This window comes from Rhineura floridana, chromosome 19 (genome assembly GCF_030035675.1).
Source record: "Rhineura floridana isolate rRhiFlo1 chromosome 19, rRhiFlo1.hap2, whole genome shotgun sequence".
Lineage (NCBI taxonomy): Eukaryota > Metazoa > Chordata > Lepidosauria > Squamata > Rhineuridae > Rhineura > Rhineura floridana.
Window position 1 is genome coordinate 26,978,033 of NC_084498.1, and position 23,668 is coordinate 27,001,700.

Below are 23,668 nucleotides of genomic sequence, written 5' to 3' on the forward strand. Positions count from 1 at the left end.
CAGTGGTCTGCCAAGACCCACAGCAATTTTCAAGCGGTTGCGGGGTGGGGCAGAGTTTGGGAACCACTGGTATAATGCCATCTGTGAACACGGCACTGAAGAAGACCCTGCTAGATCAGGCCAGTGGCCATCTAGTCCAGCGTCCTGTTCTCACAGTGGCCAACCAGATGCCCATTACGGGAAGCCCAGAAGCAGGACGTGAGCGCAACAGCAGCCAGCAATGGCACCAGAAAAAACATTTGGTGGGAGGGCACGGAAGGGGCAAACTATATTTCCAGGTGGGCAAAATAACCTAGGGCAGCAAGTGCCTTATTTGGGGGGCCTTTTTCCTCTTGGCACGGCTACTGACAGCAGGACTCCCCCCCCCTGTGATTCCCAGCAACTGGTATTCACAGGCATGCCCCCAACCAATATTGGAAACAGAGCGTAACCATTGTGGCTAGTAGCCGCGGATAGGCTTACCCTCCATGAATTTGTGTGCTGACTTCCTTTATGCAGAAAGTCTTTACTTTTAAAAGGTTGTTATAGAGCTAGAATATTCATGACAATGATCTAGCACTTACAAATCACCAAATTGTGTGTGTGTGTATTAGAAGATAAAATAGTCCCTGCCTGCAGGATCTCAATCTAATACACATGACAAAAAAGGAAAAAGGAACTTGGAGGGAAGAGGAAAGCAAGCATTAGAGCACTTGCTCCTTTACTGGCAGATAGGTAGGGTCAGTTAGGTCTAGGGGTGTAGTAGTCTGGGGACTCAAGGGGGTCTTAGACATCTTGGTTTTTAGGGAGCAGGGTCCCAACGTCTCCAGCATCCTATGAGCCAATCAGCATGAAAGGAGGTGCGTTAGCCACTGAGAAGAGTCTGATAACATACCACCTTGTCCTTTCCTGCTGATTTGGAGCCAGTTAGAGCTAAAGGAGGTGAGTCAGCCACCAAGACTCTTCTCAGCAGCTAACACTCTGCATTAACAAGGATCTCATTCTCAGCCCAGCAGGGTGGGGGGCAAGGGTGGGAGAGGGAGTGGCTGTGACTATCACAAAGGGACCCTGCACCTCTGAATTTGCCACTACACTATTGGTTTGATCTTCCCCCTTCCAGGATGACCTAAGTTCCTTGGAGGCAGGGGCGCAGAGCCAGAGGCCGCTTCCTTTTGGTGCCAGCCTTGAGGGCCCCCATCCTAATCCAGATACACGTGAACCGCCATACACGTGTCAAGCGCCCCCGTTAAGTCTACGAGCCGGAGAAGAGGTGCGGGTGGTGGGTGTTGCCTCTGCCCGCCCGGGAGGGCGTGACTTGGAGAAGGAAGGACCAATAAGGAAGGCAGCCAACAGGACAGTGGGCGTGGCTCGGGGGGCGGGGTCCCCCTAGCGAGCGCTCCGGCCAATGGAGGGCCCCCTACGGGAGCGAGTGGGCGTCGCTCGAAGGAAGCGGCGCGTATTTAAGCGCGCCCGCGGCGCCCGCCGGCTCTTTCTCCTTTTCTCTGCGCGGCCATGGCTAGGCGTTGCCGGAGCTCCGGGGGCGCCTTTTTGGCGGTGCGCGCAGCCCAGACCTTCGCCCCGCGGAGCTGCCTGCGCTCCGCAACGGCCGCGGCGCCCGCTCCGGAGCCGCCTCTGGCTGCCCTTGCGCCGCCTCTAGCCGCCGCGCCGCCGGGCGTTCACCTCCGGGATTCGCAGCAGCCGCCCCTGCCGCCTCCGCCGCGCGCGGTGGACTTCGCGGACGCGCGGGAGGCTTTCCGGAGCAAGAGCAGCGGCGAGCTGGCGCGGGGGCTCCTGGTGCTGGGCCTCTGCTCCCTCGAGCCGCTGGTGGAGCACGGCAACAAGGTGAGCCGCCCGGGGCACCGCGGGGCGGAGGGGCGCGGCGCAAGATCCGCGTGCCCCCGCTGCGTCGCTTTCGCTTTCTTCGCCCTTTCCTGTATTCTCTTTTCCTGCCCTTTCTTTCTTCCCTCCCTCCCTCCCTCCCTCTCATTTTTCTCTCCTTTCCATCTTTCCCTTCCTCCAGGAGCCGGTAACTAGAATCAGGGCGCGCCTGGCCCCGTTTCTTTCCAGGCACCTCCCGAAGGCTGTTCTGGGAAACGCGGCATAAGGCTGTCCGTGGCCACCAGCCACAGTGGCTGTGCGCCGGCTATCCGGTCAGAGGCAGGATGCCCCTGAATATCGGTTGCTGGGAAGCGCAGGAAAGGAGAGTTGCTCTTGCGCTCAGGTCCTGCTCGCCTGCCTCCCGTAACGGGCATCTGCTTGGCTATTGAGAGAACATGAGGCTGGACTAGGTGGGCTATTGGGATAGCAGAACCTCGATGTTCGGGGGCAGTCTATCTCTGAATGCGGGAGGAGAGAATGCCCTTGCACTCAGGTCTTACTCTCCGGCTTCCCATTGGCATCTGTTTGGACACTGCTTACCGGCTTCCTGGTGGCATCTGGTTGGCCACTGTGAGACCAGGATGCTGGACTAGAGCCCCCCCCCCGTTGGCCAGGCTGTGCTTATGTAATGCCCCAGTGGAGGAAGGGGGTGGAAGGGTTTTTGTTTTCTAAGCAAACAGGCAGCTGGGGGCTGCTGGGTTCAGGGGCTTGCCTAGGCAATGCAAGGAGGAGCCGGGCTGAAGGGAGTTGTCCTCCAAAACATCTCCCGGCTGCTTTATGTGACACATTTGGGGCAGACTCGGGACAAGGATGCTGAAGGTGCCACTAACAAATGATCCTTCTGTTGGTTATCAGTTTTATTGCGCTACGCTGCAGGAAAGGTCCTGATGGCAGCCTCTGAGGGGAGAGGCTTGCTTTAGGTGTTCTTGCCCGTTATAGCTGGCCACTCATAGCCAGTGAGGCACTGGGCAAGAGGCAAGAGGCAGCTGGTGCTCACTGGCACTAGTGGGGCAGAAGGTGGAAAGACCAGCTGTTCGCAGAGCCAGAGCCAATCACAGGCAGAGCCAACCCCCCCCCCCGCCCCAATTGGCTGTACGTCAGAAGGCGGACAGGTGGGGCTGGGCACGTGGGGCTGGCGGAGGGAGGTTGGTAGGGCAGCGTCCCATTTGCCCAAGTTGACCAGCCTCCACTGACATCACAAGCCGCCTGGTGAGAGACCTTGGTAACAAGTTAAAGTGGAACAGCAAAAATCCTAAAAACAAGCAATCTTTATATGAATGCACTTTATTTATTCAAAGCACCATGCTTTTCAGCCGGTAAACCCCCACTCCCAAAAAAGCTACTTGAGCGGCTTACAAATCAATAACAATTATGCAGTCCTTTCCCTCGACCTTAACAATCTAAAGACATGACACAAGAAGAAGAAGAGGAGGGAAGAGGAAAATGAGCAGACGAGGGCACCAAGTGCTTCAGTGTTGAAATAATCTAAAAGATATTTCTTCCTGAGCAGTTGTGGAGTAATACTGCCTGCTTCCCTTCATCTTTGGGCAACTGAAGGGACTAGAAGCTTGCACATCTGTTTTCATGCAAGCTGAGCGTTCATGGAAAAAGCCGCCTCAAGCAGCCCTGCTGGGACCACAGTCCTGAGGAGCCTCTTTGCTGCTAGTGGGGAGCTCTGCCTGGTCTTGACAGCCTGACTGCTTTTCCTGCAGCTGATGAGCCTCAGCCAGAAGCTGTTGGGCCAGCGACTCTTTGAGAAGCTGATGAAGCTGACCTTCTACGGGCAGTTTGTGGCCGGAGAAGATCAAGACGCCATCAAGCCTCTCATCCGTCGCAACCGTGCTTACGGAGTGGGCTCTGTGCTGGACTACAGCGTGGAGGAGGACCTGACCACGGAGGAGGCGGAGAAGAAGGAACTGGAGTAAGAGGATGTTTTCATGGTCTGGCTGGAGGGGAGGGATGTGTGTGCGTACAGCTGATTCAAGGGACTTCCCATAACAACTGTTGCAATGGCTTGCAGCAGGGAGTTTCCCCCTGGCTAGAGGCAGCTGGAGCAGCTTGAAACGGCCCCCTTAGCAAGCAGAAGGACCGGTTTGGGGGGGATGTTTAGCCCAAGACAGGCTGAGAAGCCAGGGCAGTTGGTATGCACATTTTGGGCTCTGGGAGGAGGCTGACCAGGATGATTTTGCCACAGGGCAGCTATTTCAGCAATGTGCAAAGGGCCAAGTTCATGCTCGCCTTTCTCCTGATCGTCGCCCTGTGTGTTGTCTTCTGACCTGTGGTCTTTTCCCTGCAAACAAAGCATTTTGTTTGGGGGGGAGGAGAGGGAAGTGAGGATGCATGCTGGGGCTGCTTTGGGGCACCTGGGATGTACCCAAGAGGTTCAGTCCCCAAGGGCATCTGCAGGGAGGCTGGCCATGACCTCTGTCTAAACGCTTAGAGAGCTGCTGCTGCTCACTGGAAGTGCTAAGCTAGATGTGCCGGTGTTCTGACTCTCTATACTGAAGAGATGTAGGTCCGTGGTGGAGCACTGGCTTTGCATGCAGGCGTTCCCGGGTTTAGCCCTTGGCATCTCGGAGAGACTCCTCTCAGACATCCCGGAGAGTCACGGCCAGTCAGTGACAGCAGTGCTGAGTTAGATGGCCCACTGGTCTGACATGGCAGGTTCCTCTGTGTTACAGGACCATCCACAGAGTAGGGCACTTGCTTTGAGTGCAGCAGGTTCCAGGTTCAATTCACGGCAGGATTCCCCGGTAGGGCTGGGAATCATCCCTGCCTGGAATGCCACTGCCAGTCAGGGTAAGCAATACTGAGCTAGATGGATGAATGGTCTGGTTCTGTATAAAGTGGATTCCCATGTTCCAGTGTTTATTATGGATGCAGGGGCGTCGCTCGTCAATAACAATAAAAAACATCTAGTGCTTGACCTGAAATTTATTCCAGGCATGTTTGTGTTTTGGAACAAACCCACCCTGGCAGGAGGCACATTTTTAAGCAGCAATTTTTGCCACCCTGGGCTCAACCGGGAGGAAGTGCAGGGTATAAACTTAATAAATAAATAAAAATTCTCCAAAAAATGCAAAGAAGGAATGATTAGCATCCCCTCAAGAATTGCTTGGGAAGATGTCAAAACGTCTTTTTTTTCATGTTGGGTTACGGTTTGTAGCCTGTTCCTTTGCTCATGCTGGGCTGAGACAAAGTGCGCTGGACCTCAGTCAGTTAGCCCTGCCTTCAGAGACCTTCCCTTTTCTGAAGGAGTACCACATGCAGGATTGCAAAGGCTCAAGTTTGTAGTCCATAGTATGCACTTCTTGCTCCTCAGTGCGAAAGGCCGTGCCTTGAAGCCGAGCCCTTCAGGAAAAAAAAGTGAGGGAAGACCCGATGCTTGATGAAGTCCGTGGCTGCACAGAGAGTTGGACCCGGCTCTCTGGCTGGCTCGCCAACATCTACGTGCAGCGCTCAGTCTGTTGGCACAGGATTGCCCTGCCCTAACATTTGGACAGGAACTCCACAACTTGTGCAGAGAGCGCCGTTCCAAATAGGGGTGCGAAACGCAAGCCTCAGGCTGAATAACTGGGGTCAGGGAAACAGCACTGCCACACGTGACAAACATGGGGTGCTGCCTGATGTGCAGGCAGACCATTGGTTCCCCTAGATCAGTGGTTGCCTACACCGTGGCTGGATGTGGCTCTCCAAGCCTTTCTGGCTGGCCCTTGGGACTCTCCCCCAAGACATACCCCCTCCGCAGCCGCGCCCTTTGGCCCCAGGCCACACCCCCTCGCTAGCCTCCTTGAGCTTTTGCGGCTGGGGGGAATGCGCCCTTGAGTTATGCCTCTTGCATGGCTGGACGTAGGATGACGAAGGGGGGGGGTGTGTGTGTAGAAACTGGGGTGTGTGAAGATGTTTTGGTTTAATGTGTTTTAAAGGCCAGGATGAAGCTTAGCCAGCCTTGCGTCATAAGGTGGGTTGTCCTCTCTGTTTGGTACAGAATGTGCAACTTGGGGCAAAAGGGGGGGGGAAGAGAGAGAGGAGGGGGAGGAAAAAATCCAAACACTCCGGCTGTGCGATTGGTCGAGGGCAGTCCTTTGCCCTTCAGTTTGGTCAGCTGGAGAGGCAGATCCCTTATGCAACGCAAACAGAACAGGTGCCTGCAACAGGTGCCACTCTGCGAAAGCCCCAGCTGGCTCTTAGTGGAGGGGCTGCCTTGGGTTTCTTTCCTTCATCCTGCTCGGGGTGGGGGCAGGGAGAGAGGCAGCCCCCCCCTGGTTGAAACTGCCTTCCAGTCATCTATTCTGGCATTGGCTGTTGGCAGATTGTGCCGTCCTTTTTCGGTGAAGCCTTTTAAGAGCCGCTTCTGCAGGGCTTCCATTCATTTTGGTGGGGTGCTGGCCTCATAAGAACACCCCTTCAAGGTGGATCACGGGGGCAGTTTTGATCTTGCACGGGCAAGGGGTTGAAATACCTCCCAGCACTATTGTTCTAATCCAGTTCGGAGCTGAAGGCCCAGCTAGTCCAGAGTTCTGTTCTCTCAGCGGCCAACCAGGTGCCCCAAAGGGAAGGGCCCCCAGCCGGCCCTGAGAGCAACAGCAGCTCTCTCCGCTTGCGATTCCCAGCAACTGGCATTGAGAGACTTGCTGCCTCTGTTGGCGGGGTGGAAGGCAGCCGTTGTGGCTTGTAGCCGCCAAGAGGGTTACTCTCCATCCATCTGTCTGAACCCCTTTTAAGCATCTTTAGGAAGCAGCAGACAAGCTCACTCTTGTCTACACTGACAGGCAGTGGCTCTCCAGGGTGTCAGCGAGCATGCCTTTTCCCAGCGCTACCAGGCGATGCCAGAGGTTGAACCTGGACCTCCTGCAGGCCAGGCACATGTTCTGCCACTGAATGTCTCCCCAGCACATCTTTGTGCTTCAGATGAAGCCTCGCCCTCCCCAAATCTCTTATTCTGCGCAGGCTACCAAGTTTATGAGCTCAGCCAGCCTCTCTAATCCACGTCGCAGAGCTTCCTTATGCGAATAGAATGGAGCTTATTCCTGCAGAGCTCTTGTGTTGCAATCTCTCTTCAGTGCCTGCCCTTTACTGTTGAGCTTGAGTGAAGCAGACCTGCGCAGTTCCTTGAAACCCGACCTTTCTGTTTCATAGTTGCAGCCCCCTCCCACATTTCTGGCCTGTCTGTTTTTCTGGTGTTCATTATGCAGAGGGAAGACCTTACCGTGGGCGCATGGCATCCTGGACCCATGGCGCCTTTTCGTGTTTGTGCAACCAGTAGAAAATCAAAGTGGGGGGAAACACCTGGGCATTTTGTTTGCGATATGTCAGCCAAGCCTAGATTTGTGCATCACTGGCTATGCTTAATGGCTATAAAGAAAGGATTGCCAGCCTTTTGGGGGGCTGGTGGCACATTTTAAATTTTGAGAGAGAGCCATGGGTGCCATTAGGGGTGTGGCATGTCACCAAATGTCTGCCATGGAGATGTGGCATATTGGCTTCACTGTAGGAGAGGTTGATTTTTGAGGGGCTGTTTCGGGCCTTGTGTCAGCACCTTAGAAAGTACAGATGGGCCCGCTGGTGCATGTGGGCACCGTATTGGCAACCCCTGCCTCTACAGGCCCTGAAATGTGTGTGAGAGTGAGTGTCGTCAAGCTGTACTATGTCCTTAAAGAAGAGTTAGTTGGAGATGTTATGTTAAAGGAGCAGGGTTGGCCTGTAGGACTGCAAGGCAAACAGCCTCCACTGTTTTGAGGCTGCCAGTTTTGCCTGTTGCCGATGAACTCACCAAGAGACCTGCCACCTTCTTTGCTGCAAGTACTCTGTGGGCTTGCTGGCTTCTCCTGCACCATGCTGAGAATATGTAACGCTTCTCCCCCACCCCCCTCGTGGTTTGGCTGCACTTGCCGTTTGTGTAGTGACTCACCAGAGTCGCTTGCGGTGAGTCGGCAGAGAACAGGGGTGAGCACAGTTCAGGCTTGCAGGGCTTGTTTTTTTAATAGAACCACAAGGTCTGCCAACCAGCACTGGGTGCAAACTAGTGACTTGCAAGGAGGGTGGAGTATCAACACAGAGTTAGGAACAAGGTGCTCATCTCAGGAATCTATACTCCATAGCAGTACTGAGCTCACAGTCCTGTCACACAAAAATCCACTCGTGGTTTACCCCCAAACTTTCTTAATCTCAGTAGCCTAATTTAGGAGGCGGCTTGGGGGGGAAGCGTTCTTGTTATTGCTGAAGCAACCTTCCCCAGCCTAGCACCCTTTATAATAACAATAACTCTTTATTATTCTTGTTGCTATTCTTGTTCTTCTTGTTGTTATTTTATCCCGCCCTTCCTCCGAGTAGGTGCTCAGGGCAGCAAACAGAAACACTAAACTTAATAAAAAAATATCATAAAAACATACTTTAAAATATATAAAGAACACCTTTAAAAACATCTTTTTTAAAAAAAGCTTTTAAAACATCTTAAAAAGGAATTCCAGCATAGACGCAGACTGGGATACGGTCTCTGCTTAAAAGGCTTGTTGAAGGAGGAAGGTCTTCAGCAGGCACCAAAAAGATAACAGAGATAGCTCCTGTCTAATATTTAAGGGGAGGGAGTTCCAAGGGGCAGGTGCTGCCACATTAAAGGTCCGCTTCCTGTGTTGTGCAGAACGGACCTCCTGATAAGATGATATCTGCAGGAGGCCCTCACCTGCAGAGCGCATTGATTGACTGGGTATACAAGGGGTAAAACAGTCTTTCAGGTATCCTGGTCCCAAGCTGAGTAGGGATTTGGTACACCAAAACCTTTAGATGTTGCTGGATTGCCATTCGCATCACCCCTGACCATCTGCCACCCTTGACCAGGGCTGATGGCAGATGGAGGAAAACATTATCTGATGGGCCCCAGGTGGCGAGGAGGGGGGAGGCAGTGTTTAAAAAATTGGGCATAGGAAGCCCTTGGTGATGCCCCATAAATCACCCAGCGATCTCCCATAAATCACCCAGCGATCTCCCTGTTTCCCACCTCTGGTAGTAAAGCAAGGCTTCCTCTTTCTTTTCAGCTCCTGTACCTCTGCGTTTGAGAAGGAGACTGGCAGTAAGTCAAGACTTTTTCATGTTTGTGATACCCCCTAGCGCCTGCCCCACCAGTAACCTTGATCTCTCTCCCCCATCATTCACCTTTGCACTGTGCATCCCGGCATGCAAAATGGAGCAAACTTTTTTATTTTCCCCCTTTGCTTTTTTCGGGGGCCATCTCCTTTTCATCAGGCAACCGGAAGGCCAACTAGATTACCCAACCATTTTTGTTATTAAAATATTGGTCTGTCTAGCTCAGTATTGTCTACACTGACCAGCAGCAGTGGCTCCCCAGGGTTTCAGGCAGGAAGTCTTTCCCCAGCCCTCCCTGGAGAGGCTGTCAGGGATTGAACCTGGGGCCTTCTGCATGCAAAGCTGGTGCTCTGCCACTGAGCTGCAGCCCTTCCTGGCTTTACAGAGGACAGTCCTTTATTTGAAGGTGTCCTCTGAAGGACTGTCTGGTCCAAATCCAGTTTAAATATAACTCTTAAGAAGGGACAGCGGGGGGGAGGCTTGAAGTTGCCTATCAACACTCATCATCAACAGACTGAGCAAGTATACAGATCACCTCCTCGCTGTCTTCTCTACTGCGGTGAGAGATATTGAATTTCTCTGCTCTGTCTTCCTAAATAGCCATCTATACATAGACGTTGGTATATGCCATTTTTATGCAAGCCTGTGTCCACTTTTGAGAGCTTTTTATGGTGAGAAACAACAGACTTCCTGGTTCCCAGCTGTTTCATTTCCCCTTGTGTAGCAAAGATAGACGGCATGCAGTCACCGTATGGTGCCTTCCAGAGGATGTTGGACTACAACTCCCAGCGTCTTCTGCCATTGGCTGCACTGGCTGGAGCCGTTGGGGGCTGTAGTCTAAAACAGCGGGAGGGCTCCAAGTTGACTCTCCCTGGGTTAAATGGAGCAAGCCCTGAACTGTGGGGATTGACCAGTGCGGGGGGCTAAATATGCTACTGAATGCAAGTCATTGCAACTCTCCAAGAGATCGCCTTTTTTTAATCCCAGAATTTGGAGCACTGCTCAACAGTCTCAGGGGGGCTGAGAAACCCAAGAGCAGGTGCAAACGTCTTTATGGTGCAACATTATTTCTAGGGATCTGACATTCGGTTTGGGCCAGGCCTGTTAGTTTCATTTTCTTAACACCCCCCGCACCTTGATTCACTTTGTTTGCTCTCGCATCCATCCCTTCTTCCCAACAGAGCAGAGAGAGAAACGCTACAGCGTGCACCGAAAGTTTGGCGACCGGCGGGATGGTGTCATCAGTGCCCGCACATACTTCTATGCAGACGAAGCCAAATGCGACCGGCACATGGACACCTTCCTGCGATGCATTGAGGCCTCAGGTAGGCAGCACCGGCCCTCCCAGAAGCCTTGCACGCGCATGCACTCACACACCCCCTGTATGCCAGCTCTTCCCGAAACCTTGCAAGAGAAGCTTGGCCAGACAGCAGAAGGGTCTGCCTTCTACAGAGGAAATGGAGAAGGTCCCAGGATTGGCAACTTGTCTCGTTGGATTGGGAAATGCCTTGAGGCACCACCATCCATTCAAAATTGTATGAAAGTCATTTAATGTCTAAATGTTTTGTATTTAGTTCTGTCCTGCAATGGTCTTTGCGCTAAGCAATAAACATATTGTATCATTCAAAAGAGGCAGTGCTTGGCAGGGGGATCAGATTTGGTATTAAGCTGCGTCAGCTTAGCTTCATATCAGCTATGCTTGAGGACACCTTAGAGAGAGCCGACGGGCTGGCTTCCCCATCATGATTAAGTCACAGTTTACGGCTTAAGAGCGAACGCGCAGTGTGCTAGCGCATGATGCTGAATTGCACCCATTGTGCTCCGGGAGCAACAAACCACAAGCACAATGTGTGAGCCAGCCCTGGTGATTTGTTTCTCCTTTCCTTGTGCTTCGCACATCGTGCTTATGGTTTGTTGCTTCCAGACATCTGGCAGGACAGAGCAGGTTGGGACGGATGCATGCATGTGTACTTCCAAGCTGCAAACTCAGGGTGAGCCACAAACCGGAGGTGGCTCAATCCTCACCCACGGGCTTGATATGACACCCCCCCGGCTGTTTGTTTCTTTCTGGCAGCCCCACTAATTTTTGCAGTTGCAGTAAAAAAAGAAAACAATGTATTTAACATCTCTTTGGGTTGTCGGAGTGCCGAGTGCCCTTCCGGGGAACCCAAATTACCCTCTGTGTACTCGTTAGATAGATGACTTGATGAGTAAGGAGGGGACAAAAATCTCAGCAGCCGATCTGCGCGGAGTGCAGGGTGGCCATACACAATGCTGGATGTGGCCCCTGGAGTGCTGGCTAAAGCTGGATGCAGCCCTCAAGCTGAAAACAGGTTAGCTGCCTCTGCTGTAAACGCTGTCTTAACTGATACACAAACTAACCTCATGTGGTATCACACCCAAGAGTGTCTGATGTGGACTACAGGGGCCCGGGTTGATATCTCTGCCCAGCCTTGCCTACCTCTCAGGATTGTCGTGAGGATAAAAGGCAGACTCTCTCTGGAGGTGCTGCCCTGAGCTCTGTGGAGGAAGGGGCTGGGGTCCCCTTTGGCTGTTGGGGCTTTGGCAAGAGAGGTGAACCTGCTTTGTCTCCTTGGCAGGTGGGAGCTCAGAAGATGGTTTCTCTGCCATTAAGTTGACAGCACTGGGGAGGCCACAGTTCCTGGTAAGCAGACACACACTTGGGCTCTGTGGCTTGTCTTTTTCCTCTCCGATGCCGGCTGTCTCTCTGTCTGATGCAGGCTTCTGTTGCTGACTTGCGGATCATCCACAGGCCCTGGGACTGAGGGCCTGTGGGGAGGGGGAGGAATTGTGGAATGGGAAGAGTCACCGGAAGCAATGAGGCCACTCTGGCGCTGGGGTGGGGTGTCAGTCTTTGATCAGTCGTAGTGACCAATTGGCCTGCACTGCTATTTAGGAAGTACCTCGATTAACACAATGTTAAGAAGTGATTTATTTCCCTGGAGAAAATTTGCCCTTTTTTCATACGTTCATCAATAACATCAGAAGAGCCTGCTGGATCAGGCCAGTGGCCCATCTAGTCCAGCATCCTGTTCTCACAGTGGCCAACCAGGTGCCTGGGGGAAGCCCGCAAGCAGGACCCGAGTGCAAGAACACTCTCCCCTCCTGAGGCTTCCGGCAACTGGTTTTCAGAAGCATGCTGCCTCTGACAAATGTATGCCAATTGCAAAGACATATTCAGCAAGCTTGATGGTTTCAATTTTTTTTTTTTTAGCTTTACTTGAATGGAAGTAAAATGAAGGTGCTAAGTTAGCAGTCAGCATGGTCAGTGGTTAGGGATGATGGGATGAATTTAAAAACAATGCAGGGTAGACAGCAATGAGGGTGGCCTATTCATCCTGCTGGGAAAGCCTGTCAGAACTAAAATTGGGTCTGTTACTAGGTTCTGTTTCATAGACTATTGCATGACTTCTATTGTAACTTTTTTTTAAAAAGCATTACGGTTATACTCCTTCAGTGTTGTAAGTTGCTTGGAGATGCCTTATGTGGCAAGTGACGAATAAATAGAACTGCTACAACTATTTATTTATTTGATTTATATCCCACCCTTCCTCCCAGGGTGGCAAACGAACGACAAAACACTGAAAATTCTATAAAACAGATTTTAAACATCTTAAAAACCACTTTAAAAACAAAACATCAGCAAAAGAAAGTTTGTAATAATACTTGGCAGGAAAATTGTCCAGTTCAGACTTTTCCAGACAGGCCCCGTCACAGACGCATGCATGCACACGCTCACCTTCTCCTGTCTCTCTGTGCCCCTTTTCCAGCTGCAGTTCTCAGAAGTGCTGGTGAAGTGGCGGCGCTTCTTCCACCAGCTGGCCGCAGAGCAGGGCAAAGTGGGCCTGGCAGCCCTGGAGACCAAACTGGAAGTGGAGAAGCTGCAGGTGAGTCCTAGCTTGTGATGCACAACTGCGGAAATATCTAGCAGCAACTCTTCCGCCGGGAGCTTCTGAATTGTTTCCCAGCCCGGTTGGTGGTTACAAGAACTATGGATTGTATGCTGCTATGTCCTACTCAGAGTAGTCCCACTGAAATAAATTGTTTCAGTGGGTCTACTCTGAGTAGGGTTACACTGGATACAGCCCTGTAATTTCCAGATGGCGGTGCCTGGCTTTTGCTCTTTTGTTCTCCTCCCTCCCTGTCCTTTTTTCCTTTCATGTCGTGTCTTTTTTTTCCTCTTTAAGATTGCAAGCCTGAAGGGTTGGAGGGCCTGTCTTGCGATTGGCCTTACAAAGCTGCTTTGGAAAGCTATTTCGGTTAAGCAGCGGGCAAATGGTGCCGTCAGCACCAAGAACAATAATTAAAATGGGTTTGTTTGGGTTTCTCCGGCAGGAAGCACTAGCCAAGCTGGGGATTGCCACGAAAGCAGAGAGCCAGCACTGGTTCACGGGCGAGAAGCTGGGCATGTCTGGGTAAGCGCTCCCTGGCCTCCGGTGTCCTGGGAACAAGACTCATTAGTGCTGGCTTTGTAGGGAGGGGGGCTTCACACATCCGTTCAACCAACGTCCCGTCACTGAACTACAGCCTTTCCCCCACGTGATGCCCCCCTCCCCAGATGTTACCAGACTCCACCTCCCATCATCCCTGACTATTGGCTATGTTGCCAGTTAGGGCCAATGGCAGGTGCAGTCTAAATACACCTGAAGGGCCATATCATTCCCAATCCCTGAATTCCGGACTTCTTATGAAAACTCAGATGCACTTGGAATGCTGTATCCCAGCTTCAGAGTTCTGCAGCACAGGTCTCCTGTGAGTGGATCTGGAGATCCCCGCATCTGGGGTGGGCAGACCCCGGTGCGAAACATTGAGGTGGGCTGAGGTGGCGTTTCCCCATCCCGAAAAGGGACGGGCCATTGCTGGGTGGTAGAGCATCTGCTTTGAGTGCAGAAGGCCCCATGTTGAACCCCAGGTAGGGCTGGGGAGGCTGCCTGTCTGAAACCCTGGTAGCGCTGCTGCCAGTCAGTGTAGACAGTGTGGTGTATTGGTTGAGAGTGTTGGGATGGGACCCGGGAGGCCGGGGTTCAAATTCCTGCTTAGCCATGAAGGTCACTGGGGGACCTTGGGGCCAGTCACAGACTCTCAGCTTAACCTACCTCGCAGGGTTGTTCTGAAGATAAAATCAGGAGGGGGAGAGCCATGTTTCTAAGCTGCCTTGAGCTCCTTGGGGAAAAGCAGGATATAAATGTAATAAATAAAATAATAACCTATATAGGTCTGACTCCATATCCCAAAGGCTGCTTCTGAAACTTCCTTTCGCTTTCACTCCTTCCACCCCCAGAACAGTAGATTTGCTTGACTGGAACAGCCTGATTGATTCTCGGACGGAGATCTCCAAACTCCTGCTTATTCCAAACATTGAGGTAAATGACTGGAGCCCATGGGGGGGGGGGTTAAGGACTTTTATGTGGCTATGGGGAACCTTCCCCTCGTCTCCCCAACTTATCATAGAGAAAGCAGCAAGAGCCTTGCGGTGTCTGCACAGCTCTGCAGAGTCCTGTCCAACTGATCGCGCCGGGGCAGCCTGCCCTCAGCCTGGTGCCACCGAGATGTTTTGGAGCACGGCTGCCATCAGCCCCAGCCAGCACGGCCATATTTTAGACAACAGCTCCCTCCCACCCCAGCATGATGCGTCCATGCCGATTTGGGCTCTTGGGAGATGTAGTCCGAAACGGCTGAAGGCCAGCCGGCTGGCAAAGGCTCCGATAGAGTAGAGTACAGTCTGGCTCTGCATGTTAGCAGTGGCCCAGTGTCAGTATTGCCAGCCATCCTGTAATCTCTCGTCTCCAGCTAAGGGAGAGGCAGGGTGGGGTGGTTTGCTATCAGCAGCCCACTTGATTGCAAAGCTGTTGCCCGGGGGAGCATCAGGCTGGCTCATGTCCCCCATGGACTGCCTGGCAAACACACTTTTATTTGTCCCTTAGTTATGTGCTGTCTGACAGGAAGGGTTGTAGCTCAGTGGTAGAGTGTCTGGCTTTATCTGGTTGTATTTATTTGATGTTTAGACCCGCTTTCCATCGATGTTCTCATGGCAGTGCCACAAGGCACAATAAAATACAACATGCGCATCTGCAGTAAAATTGCAACGGGTGTGTCCCAACATGTAAAACGGAAGTGATGCAGAAACTGCAGCCGTCTCTTTGGGCCTGGAAAGGCCCGGTGACACAGATGTGTCTGTCCTTGTGCTCCAGGGATGACAACAGCCCTCTTCTCGTGGTGCTCGTGTAACCCGAGGACAGGATTGCACCGTTAGTGGAACGGGAGGGGAGTCCCACTGGTCCTTCTCTCGCTCCACGGTCTTCCTTTTAGAATGGGCTTGTCTGTATGCACTGAGATGCTGCCCCCTGCAGGCCCATTAAAATACTGCACCCCTGCAAAAATCCACTTGCAGCTGAGGATTGAGCGGGGGGGGGGCTGCCTAGTCCATCCCCCACCGGCAGATGCAGCCGGCCAGATCTCTCCCATCACAACCTCTGATCGTCTGTAAATAGCTGTGCTTCCCATCCAGGCTTTGAGTTGGGGGAGAGCCATAGCTCCGTGGAAGAGCATCCGCTTTGCGTGCATGCAAACAAAACCCCGAAAGACCCTCCCTGCCTGAAGCCCTGGAGAGCTGCTGCCAGTCAGTGTCAGCCATAATGAGCTGGACGCACCAGCGGACTGACAGCATAAGGCAGCTGCCTGGGCCGCCTCGTTCTGTGCGTGTGGTGGGTGTCTGTCATGCCCCCCATCACCCTCCATGTCCTCTCTCCCCCCAGACAGGACAGCTGGAGCCCCTTCTCTCTTCCTTCACTGAGGAGGAGGAGCAGCAGATGAAGCGGATGCTCCAGCGCATGGATGTTCTTGCCAAGGTAAGAAACGCAAATGATTCAGTGGTACACAAATGTCTTACAAATGAGTCAGGAGGGATTTTCCTCCTCCTCCCAGGGTCCACTCCTGAGAGAGAGATGGGACGCTTGGACAAGGCGGAGAAGCTCGTGCCCATTAAAAATACCTTCTCTTTTTTTAATTGTTTCAGTGGGATGGTTTGTAGATTGCCCTGTCTGGAGCTGGGGATGGTGCCTGGAGGCGGGTGGGTTGCAGCTTTGGAGGGGATTGGGTCCTTTCCTCTGCAGATGGGCATCTTGGCTTGCTGATGGGAGCCACCTAGAGCTACTTCAGGGCAACTCCTCCATGCTGCTTTTGCCTTTTTGAACATGCAGACGTGTTGGGCAAGGATGATCAACAGCACTGACGGATTGACTATTCCTGTATATGCCGGAGGGATGCATTTCTGCACTTAGAGCTGCTGTGCGGGGAACCTTTGGCCCTTCAGAACTCTGGCTCCTGTCAGCCCCAGCAAGCATGGCCAGTGGCTTAGGATGATGGGAGTTGTGCTTCAGCAACATCTGGAGGGCCAAAAGTTCCCCGCACGGTTGCTCTAGCGGTTTACAAAGCAGCAAATATAATATATACAGCAAGGTAGTTTAGAAGGTCAAAGTTACTGGAAAGTTTTCAAGCTCCCCAGATCCCTCACGCTGCTTCCAGCATTACTCTGAAGCCCAGGGGTGGGGAGCCTCAGACCCATGGCCCAAGTTCGGCCTCCAAGCCTCTGTATCTGGCCCTCAGAATTCTCCCCAGGCTACAGTCCTCACTGGCCCTGCATTCTTGCCTGACAGGAACGTGTCTTTGCTAGAATATAGCCTTGAATTTTGATGATGCCCCTTGCTTTTCTGGATGAGGGGGATGAGTGTGCAAAAACTAGCCTGCGATCCAAAGATAAAATTTGTATTTGTTGGCTCTGGCTCTGCCCACCACTGGCAAGTGGCCCCTGGGAGGTTACCCAGAAAGGAATGTGGCCCCCAGGCTGGAAAAGGTTCCTAACCTCTACCCTAGGCAGTGGGTTTGGGCATGTAGTGAATGAGGCCCTGAGCAAGCCCAAGATGGCCTCCGTGCGGCTGTGACCTGCCCTGCCTCTGCGTTTACAGAAAGCTGTGGAGATGGGCGTGAGGCTGATGGTGGATGCCGAGCAGACCTACTTCCAGCCAGCCATCAGCCGCCTCACCCTGGAAATGCAGCGGAAGTTCAACCAGGAGAAAGCGGCCATCTTCAACACTTTCCAGTGCTACTTGAAGGTGAGAGGCCGGGCCAGAGACGACTTAAGAAGGCGAGTTGTGCTCACAGCACAAACGCTGGCAGCGGACGTCAGGGATTCTGTGGGTCTCTTAAATTGCTGCTGTTGGCTAAACGCCACCACTTTGTTCCCCAAAGCAGGCGGTCAGAGGTTCGATCCCCGGCAGCATCTCCAAGTAGGACTGGGAATGTCCCTTGCCCTGAGACCCTGGAGTATCACTGCCAGTCAGTGTTGACAACACTGAGCTAGACAGACATATATTTGTGAAGGAGCCCAAGGCGACAAACACATCAACAAAACCATTTAACAACAAAAAGAAAGGCATTCTAAAATTGGTTGAAAACATGCTAAAAAACAGTTTCAGTTTAAAACAAACAAACAAAACACTGCTTCCATCCAGTGATCTCCAGGTTGCCCAGGAACAGTCTCCTTCAGCTATCAAATGCCTGAGTAAGCAGGAATGTTTTCAGATTCCTCCTAAAAGTCAGTAGTTATGGAGACAGATGCACCTCAATGGGGAAGGCATTCCACAAATGGGGAGCCTCCACTGAAAAGGCCCTGTCACGGTTCACTGCCAACCAGGCTGCGCCAGTGGCAGCATCATCAACAAGGCCCTGCTTGCCAATTGTAGGGTCCAAGATGGTTGATACTGGGAAGGTGCTCTTTTGAGGTACTTGTAGACAGTGTTTTGAGATTACAGGGGAAAGGGCCATAGCTCAGTGCAGAGGGTCCCAGGTAAGGCTGGGAAAGGCACCCCCCCTCTGAAACCTTGGAGAGCCACTGCCAGTCAATGTAGACCAGAGGTGGCTAACTAGGAGCCCGCAGGCCAGATTTGGCCCCCTAAGCCAGAAAAAGCAGCCCCCACAAATCTCCCTGCTCTTTCAAGAGCGAAAGGCACTGCTGCTCCAGCCAGCCCTCACTCCAGTGCTGGAGCGGGGAGGGCTGGAAATGTGTGCAGCTCTGTGAACATGCGTGTGTGCGTGTGCTACTTATGCCCACCACTGGCAAGTGGGCCTCGGCGGAGGAGGTTGACCACATCAGTGCAGCCCAAAGGCGAACCAGGTTGACAACCCTGAGCTCAGTGGACCGTTGACCTGGCTCCTTCTGAGGCCTCTTCCTGGGTTCCTGACGCCCTCTCCGTTTTTGCCGCCCTCTGAGCAGAATGCTTACGACAACGTGACAGTGGACGTGGAGCTCTCTCGCCGGGAAGGCTGGCATTTCGGAGCCAAGCTGGTGAGAGGGGCCTACATGGAGCAGGAGCGCAGCCGGGCAGCCGAAGTGGGCTACGAGGACCCCATCAATCCCACTTACAAAAAGACCAGCGAGATGTACCACAGGTGGGGGAAGAGCCGTACCATCTGCTCTGCACACAGAAGGGCCCAGGTTCAATTCCCAGCGGCTTCTCCAGGTGTGGCTGTGAGCGCCCCCTGCCGGAAAACATGGAGAACTGCTGCCAGTCAGGGTAGACAATACCAGACTAGATGGACCAGTGGTCTGGCTCGGCATAAAGCAGCTTCCTAGGTCCTAAGGCTCAGGCCGTAGCTCAGTGGTAGAGCCCCTGCTTTGCATGCAGAAGGGCCCAGGTTCAACCCCCAGCATTTCTAGGTGGGGTTAGGAATGTCCCCATTCTGAAAGCATGGGCTAAATCAAACTAAGTTCTGCTCGGAGCGGACCCAATGAAATTAAGGGAGCTCAGCTAGCCATGCCCATTAATTCCAATGGGTCTACTCTGGATTAGCGCTGGATGCAACCCTGTGAGAAGCCGCTGCCAGTCAGTGTAGACGATACTAAGCTAGCCGGACCTCAACGAGCAGCTTCTGACGTCCCTGCGAGGTGGCTCCGAGCTTCAGAGGAGAGGAAGGGCATGTTCCACCAGTGTGGTGGGGTCACCTTCCTCCTCGTCTCCTGCCTGCAGATGCCTGGACTATATTCTTGAGGAGATTCGGCACAGCCGCAACGCCAACGTGATGGTGGCTTCCCACAACAAGGACACAGTGAAGTTCACACTCCGCAGGTATGTAGGGCAAGGGTCCCCCCCTCCATCTCCTGGCAGCTGGGAGACCCTGGACAGCAAAGCCTGAAGGGGGATCAGCAGGGAAAGACCCAAAGGTGCCCAGTTCTTGCAGAGGACCCTTATATCCCTTCTCACTGAGGCCTCTGATGGAGGCATGTCCAGTGATATTTTATTTGTGGTCTGAAGCCATTGCCCATCTTAACTTTGTATTGGCAAAATCTCAGAAATTTGCACATGCCCATGCCCTTTTAAATAATATTCCTGTTATGTGGAGATTAATGGCAGGGCAACAAGAATGGTTGTGACATACCTTAAAGGCCACTAAGAGACTCATACTTCGACCTTGGGAAGACAAATACCTGCCAACTATTATGCAATGGCATCATCACCCTTGCCGTATTTGAGCATACCTCCCATAATAATCACCAACTTTGGATGTGTATTTGGCCGGCATATATTTAGTATAAACTAAAATTGATGTATTGTTTAAATGTTCTGTTAATGTGAACCGATGGGGGGGGAGGTTCCTATTGACTTCCTTTTTTCTTTAATGAAATTGCAATTTTAAAAATCGTATGTCCCTCCTCCTTATATTATGCAGGATGGCAGATCTGGGCATCCACCCTTCTGAAAACAAGATCTCCTTTGGGCAGCTCCTGGGCATGTGCGACCAAATCACTTTCCCTCTTGGTAAGCCTTGGACAACTGTTGCTAGGAGCCAGGGGAAATCAAAGTTCCCCGGCAAGAGGGACTGATTGCTAAACTACTCTGGGATAGTTCTATGAAGGGGAGAGGGGGTGGCACCCTTAAACTACAGTTCCCAGGATTCTTTGGGAGAAGCCATGACTGTTTACAGTGGTATGAGGCTGCTTTAAATGTATAGTTCCAGAGGGGGCTGTATTCATCCAGCACCGTAAATAGCCTTGGCGCTGTACTGAGAATTCAGGATGGGACCAGTTTTCTTTTTCATCCCAACCCTGCTGCCTTCAGGTCAAGCCGGATTCCCAGTGTACAAATATGTCCCCTACGGGCCTGTCAACGAAGTGCTGCCATACCTGTCAAGGAGAGCCCAGGAGAATCGGGGCTTCATGGCGAGAGCCAAGGAGGAACAGGAGCTTCTCTGGATCGAGCTGAAAAGGCGGCTGTTTGCAGGCACCCTCCTCTCCGCCCCAAGCCCGCCATAGACTTGCCCCCCAGACCCCACCTTTTTTGGGGGGGGAGGTAGAATAGAACGGTCAGAGCAAAATGTCCCAGTTGGACCAAAGAGGGCGTGAAAGCATCTAATACCACTTTTGCTGCTTTTTAAAAGCGTGACAGCTCTCCTCTCTCTCTCTGCAACTTGGCAACGGATGCTACATCAGTCCTGGTCCTTGGCACGCTGGGGCTCTTGTAGACACGAGATTGCGCCTGTACCGGCCCCCAGAACCCCTTTGGTGTGACCTGCCTTTTGCCATCGGGCGGCTTGTGATTTTTTTGTTCTGTGTGTAGGAACGATCCCCGCTGAGCACCACTTCTGCTTCTGGGTTCATCCTCAGGCTTGTCAAGGGTGGAGATGGCAGCCCCAATAAAAATGGACTTGGCAGTCTCTTGCATCTGTCTGTTGCACAGCAGGGTAGCGGGCTGCAGCTGGAGAGGATGAAAGAACTTCTAGCCCCTAGTTGAACATCGTCCTGGGTTTGCCCCAGGGGCTGGTGTTGCATGAGCCTGGCCACTCCTGGCTTTAGATGGCCACCTAGAAGCACCCAGAGTCTCTTGGCCTCTGTCCCCCTCCTTGCCTGCAGTTAAGGGGATGGAGGGTAAATTTATTTATTTTATTTTATCAGATTTATAACCCGCCATTCCTCCCAGTAGGAGCTCAGGGCAGCAAGAACGAAAGGAATGAAGATCATTCTCTGCAGTTGCGTCCTAACACATTGCAATGTGCTTAGAAAATGTCCCTTAATCAGTTCTTTTTAAAAAACAAAAAGCCTGCTGTGAAGCCCTTGATAACTACAGTGAGGAAAGATTACGGCACTAGTCGACAGTCCTGCTAGATCAGGCCAGAGGCCCATCTTTCGTCCAGCATCCTGTTCTCACAGTGGCCAGCCAGGTGCCTCTAGGACACCCACAAGCTGAATCTGAGCACAACAGCCCTCTCCCCCCTGTGCTTCCCAGTTGCTGGTTTCCAGAGGCATTTACTGCCTCCACCATGGGAGGGTGAGCATAACCATTGTGGCCCTCACAAGCCTTCTCCTCCATGAATTTGCCAGCCCCCCTTTTTTAAAACCCTCCAAGGTTGTGGCTGTCACTCCACCTTGAGTGCCATGGTTTAGCTCTGGGATGAAGCACTTTCTTCTCTCCTGAATCTTTCACGAACAAATCTCGCTCAAGCATTTCCACTCGCCAGACCCATAACACAGCTAATTCTCAGCCAACCGAGGGAAGGGCCCTAGCTCTGTGGTTCAGCATCTGCCTTGTGGGTGGGCAGAAGGCCCAGGTTCAATCCCCAGAAGTACCTCCAGGTAGGGCTGGGAAAGACCCCTGCCTGAAACACTGGAGAGCTGCTGCCAGTCAGTGTAGACAATACTGAGCTAGATGGGCCAATGGTCCAACTCAGTTTAAGGCAGCGAACGTCTCTGCTACAAACAATTCCTGGCAGCATTAAGCATATTTTACTATAACGGTAGTTGTGGGATGCGATCCTCCACCACAGCTGAGGGTGCAGGCCACACAGGTCATGCACAGCTGTGGCCCTCCAGCAGAGCAGAATGGCTGGAAAGGTGCAGGGGAGCTGTTGCTGCTGCCCCCTGTAGACCCAGCATCTGCCTCGCTCTGCCTAACGGTAAAGCCTGCCTGGTACCAGTCTTTTCAGCTGATTTGCATAATAATAATCTTTCCCACTAAGGGGCAGAGGAGATCAAGCATATTTCAATTTGCTTGTAATTCAAAGGGGCTGTGTAACAAGAGCAAGGCTTGAATTCTTGTAACCCTCACAGTGCCGGTCAGAAAGTGAATCCTGAACTGGTGTACACTTGTCTCTCTAAGAATGAACAGCTGTAGCGTTGTAGGGGTTACTGCATCAGCCTTGCATGCAGAAGGTCCCAGGTTCAATCTATCTCCAGGCAGGGTTGAGGGAGGCCCCTGACCTACATCCAGCAGAGTTACTGTAGTCTAGGAGCACACAATGGGGAGCCCGCCAGACGTTTTGGAAAAGAGCTCCCATCATCCGTCGCTGTTGGCCTTGCTGCCTGGGGCTGATGGGAGTTCTAGTCCACAACAGCTGGAAGGCCGCAAGTTTCCCACCGCTGCCTTACAAAAGGAGCACTCACGTCTGCTAACATTCGAAGAACACTATGACAAATACTCAACTATTAAAAAAAGAAAATCCCCAAAGCAGCGACAGCACTAATTAATGAAGAAAGAAAAAGAAAGGAGGGAGCGAAAAAGAGAGAATCATAGAAAAGTAGAGTTGGAAGGGGCCTATAAGGCCATCCAGTCCAACCCCCTGCTCAATACAGGAATCCCAATCAAAGCATTCCCAACAGATGGCCGTCCAGCTGCCTCTTGAATGCCTCCAGTGTCGGAGACCCCACCACCTCCCTAGGTCAATGGTTCTATGGTCATAGCACTCTAACAGGAAGTTTTTTCCGATGTTCAGCCGAAATCTGGCTTCCTGCAACTTGAGCCCATTATTCTGTGTCCTGCACTCTGGGACGATCGAGGAAAAATCCCAGCCCTCCTCTATGTGGCAACCTTTCATGTACTTGAAGAGTGCTAAAGATCTGATAAACCTCCTGTGCAAGAGTTCTACAACTGGTGCAGTGATTGAAAGGGGGTGCTGTGCACCACCTTACCTGGAACATAAGAGTGCTGGGTGAGGCCAAAGGAGGCCCAGCATCCTGTTCTCACAGGGGGCAAAACCAGATGCCCCAATAGGAAGCCTGCAAGCAGGACATGAGTCCAACAGAAACTCCCCCCCCCATGATTCCAGCAACTGGTATTCGAAGGCAGAGTGGAGGGCGAATATAGCCACCATGCCTAGTGGTCACTGACAGCCTTATCCTCCATGAATTTGTCTAATCATGGTGCGGGGAACCTTTTGCCCCCTGGATGTTGCTAAACCACAACTCCCATCAGCCCCAGCAACCATGGCCAATGGCCAGCAATGATGGGAGTTGTAGCTCAGCAACATCTGGAGGGCCAAACGTTCCTCACCCCTGCGCTAGAGAGCAACACGGAACTTCCCAACCCCCACCATCCAATCGAGCACTGCCCAGGGCAGGTAAAGATGTGGCAGGGCGATTGCAGGCGCCGCAGCACCTGCAAAGCCTTGCTGTGCCTTGCCAAGTGCCAACAACCAGCAAGTTGCTGGTGCCTACAAAGGCGCAACAGGGCGCTGCAAATCACTGACACTCAGTAGCATGCCATTTGCAAGCAAGCACGTTTGGGATTCAAGCTAGGCCTGGAAACAAAGAAGACTGTGCATGCAAATGGACACCATCATTAGTCATCGATGGTCCAGGAATTATGGGAACTGGGAGTCCAGTAACCCTCTGGAGGACCCATAAGTGCCCTGCCCGTTCTCTACCACAGGAGTTCCCAAG

At 52.4% G+C, this 23,668-nt stretch overlaps 1 protein-coding gene across 1 annotated transcript; it reads left to right on the forward strand.

The window, feature by feature from the left end:
* Positions 1–1,460: 1,460 nt before the first annotated feature.
* PRODH (proline dehydrogenase 1) lies at positions 1,461–20,667 on the forward strand. The gene is made up of 14 exons (XM_061602934.1): positions 1,461–1,821; positions 3,570–3,778; positions 8,892–8,926; positions 10,122–10,265; positions 11,541–11,605; positions 12,732–12,848; positions 13,297–13,376; positions 14,243–14,324; positions 15,717–15,809; positions 16,926–17,072; positions 18,233–18,408; positions 18,987–19,085; positions 19,687–19,775; positions 20,076–20,667. The coding sequence occupies exons 1-14, from the start codon at positions 1,492–1,494 to the stop codon at positions 20,267–20,269; spliced, it is 1,860 nt and encodes a 619-aa protein (XP_061458918.1). The 5' UTR covers positions 1,461–1,491; the 3' UTR covers positions 20,270–20,667.
* Positions 20,668–23,668: the final 3,001 nt, after the last annotated feature.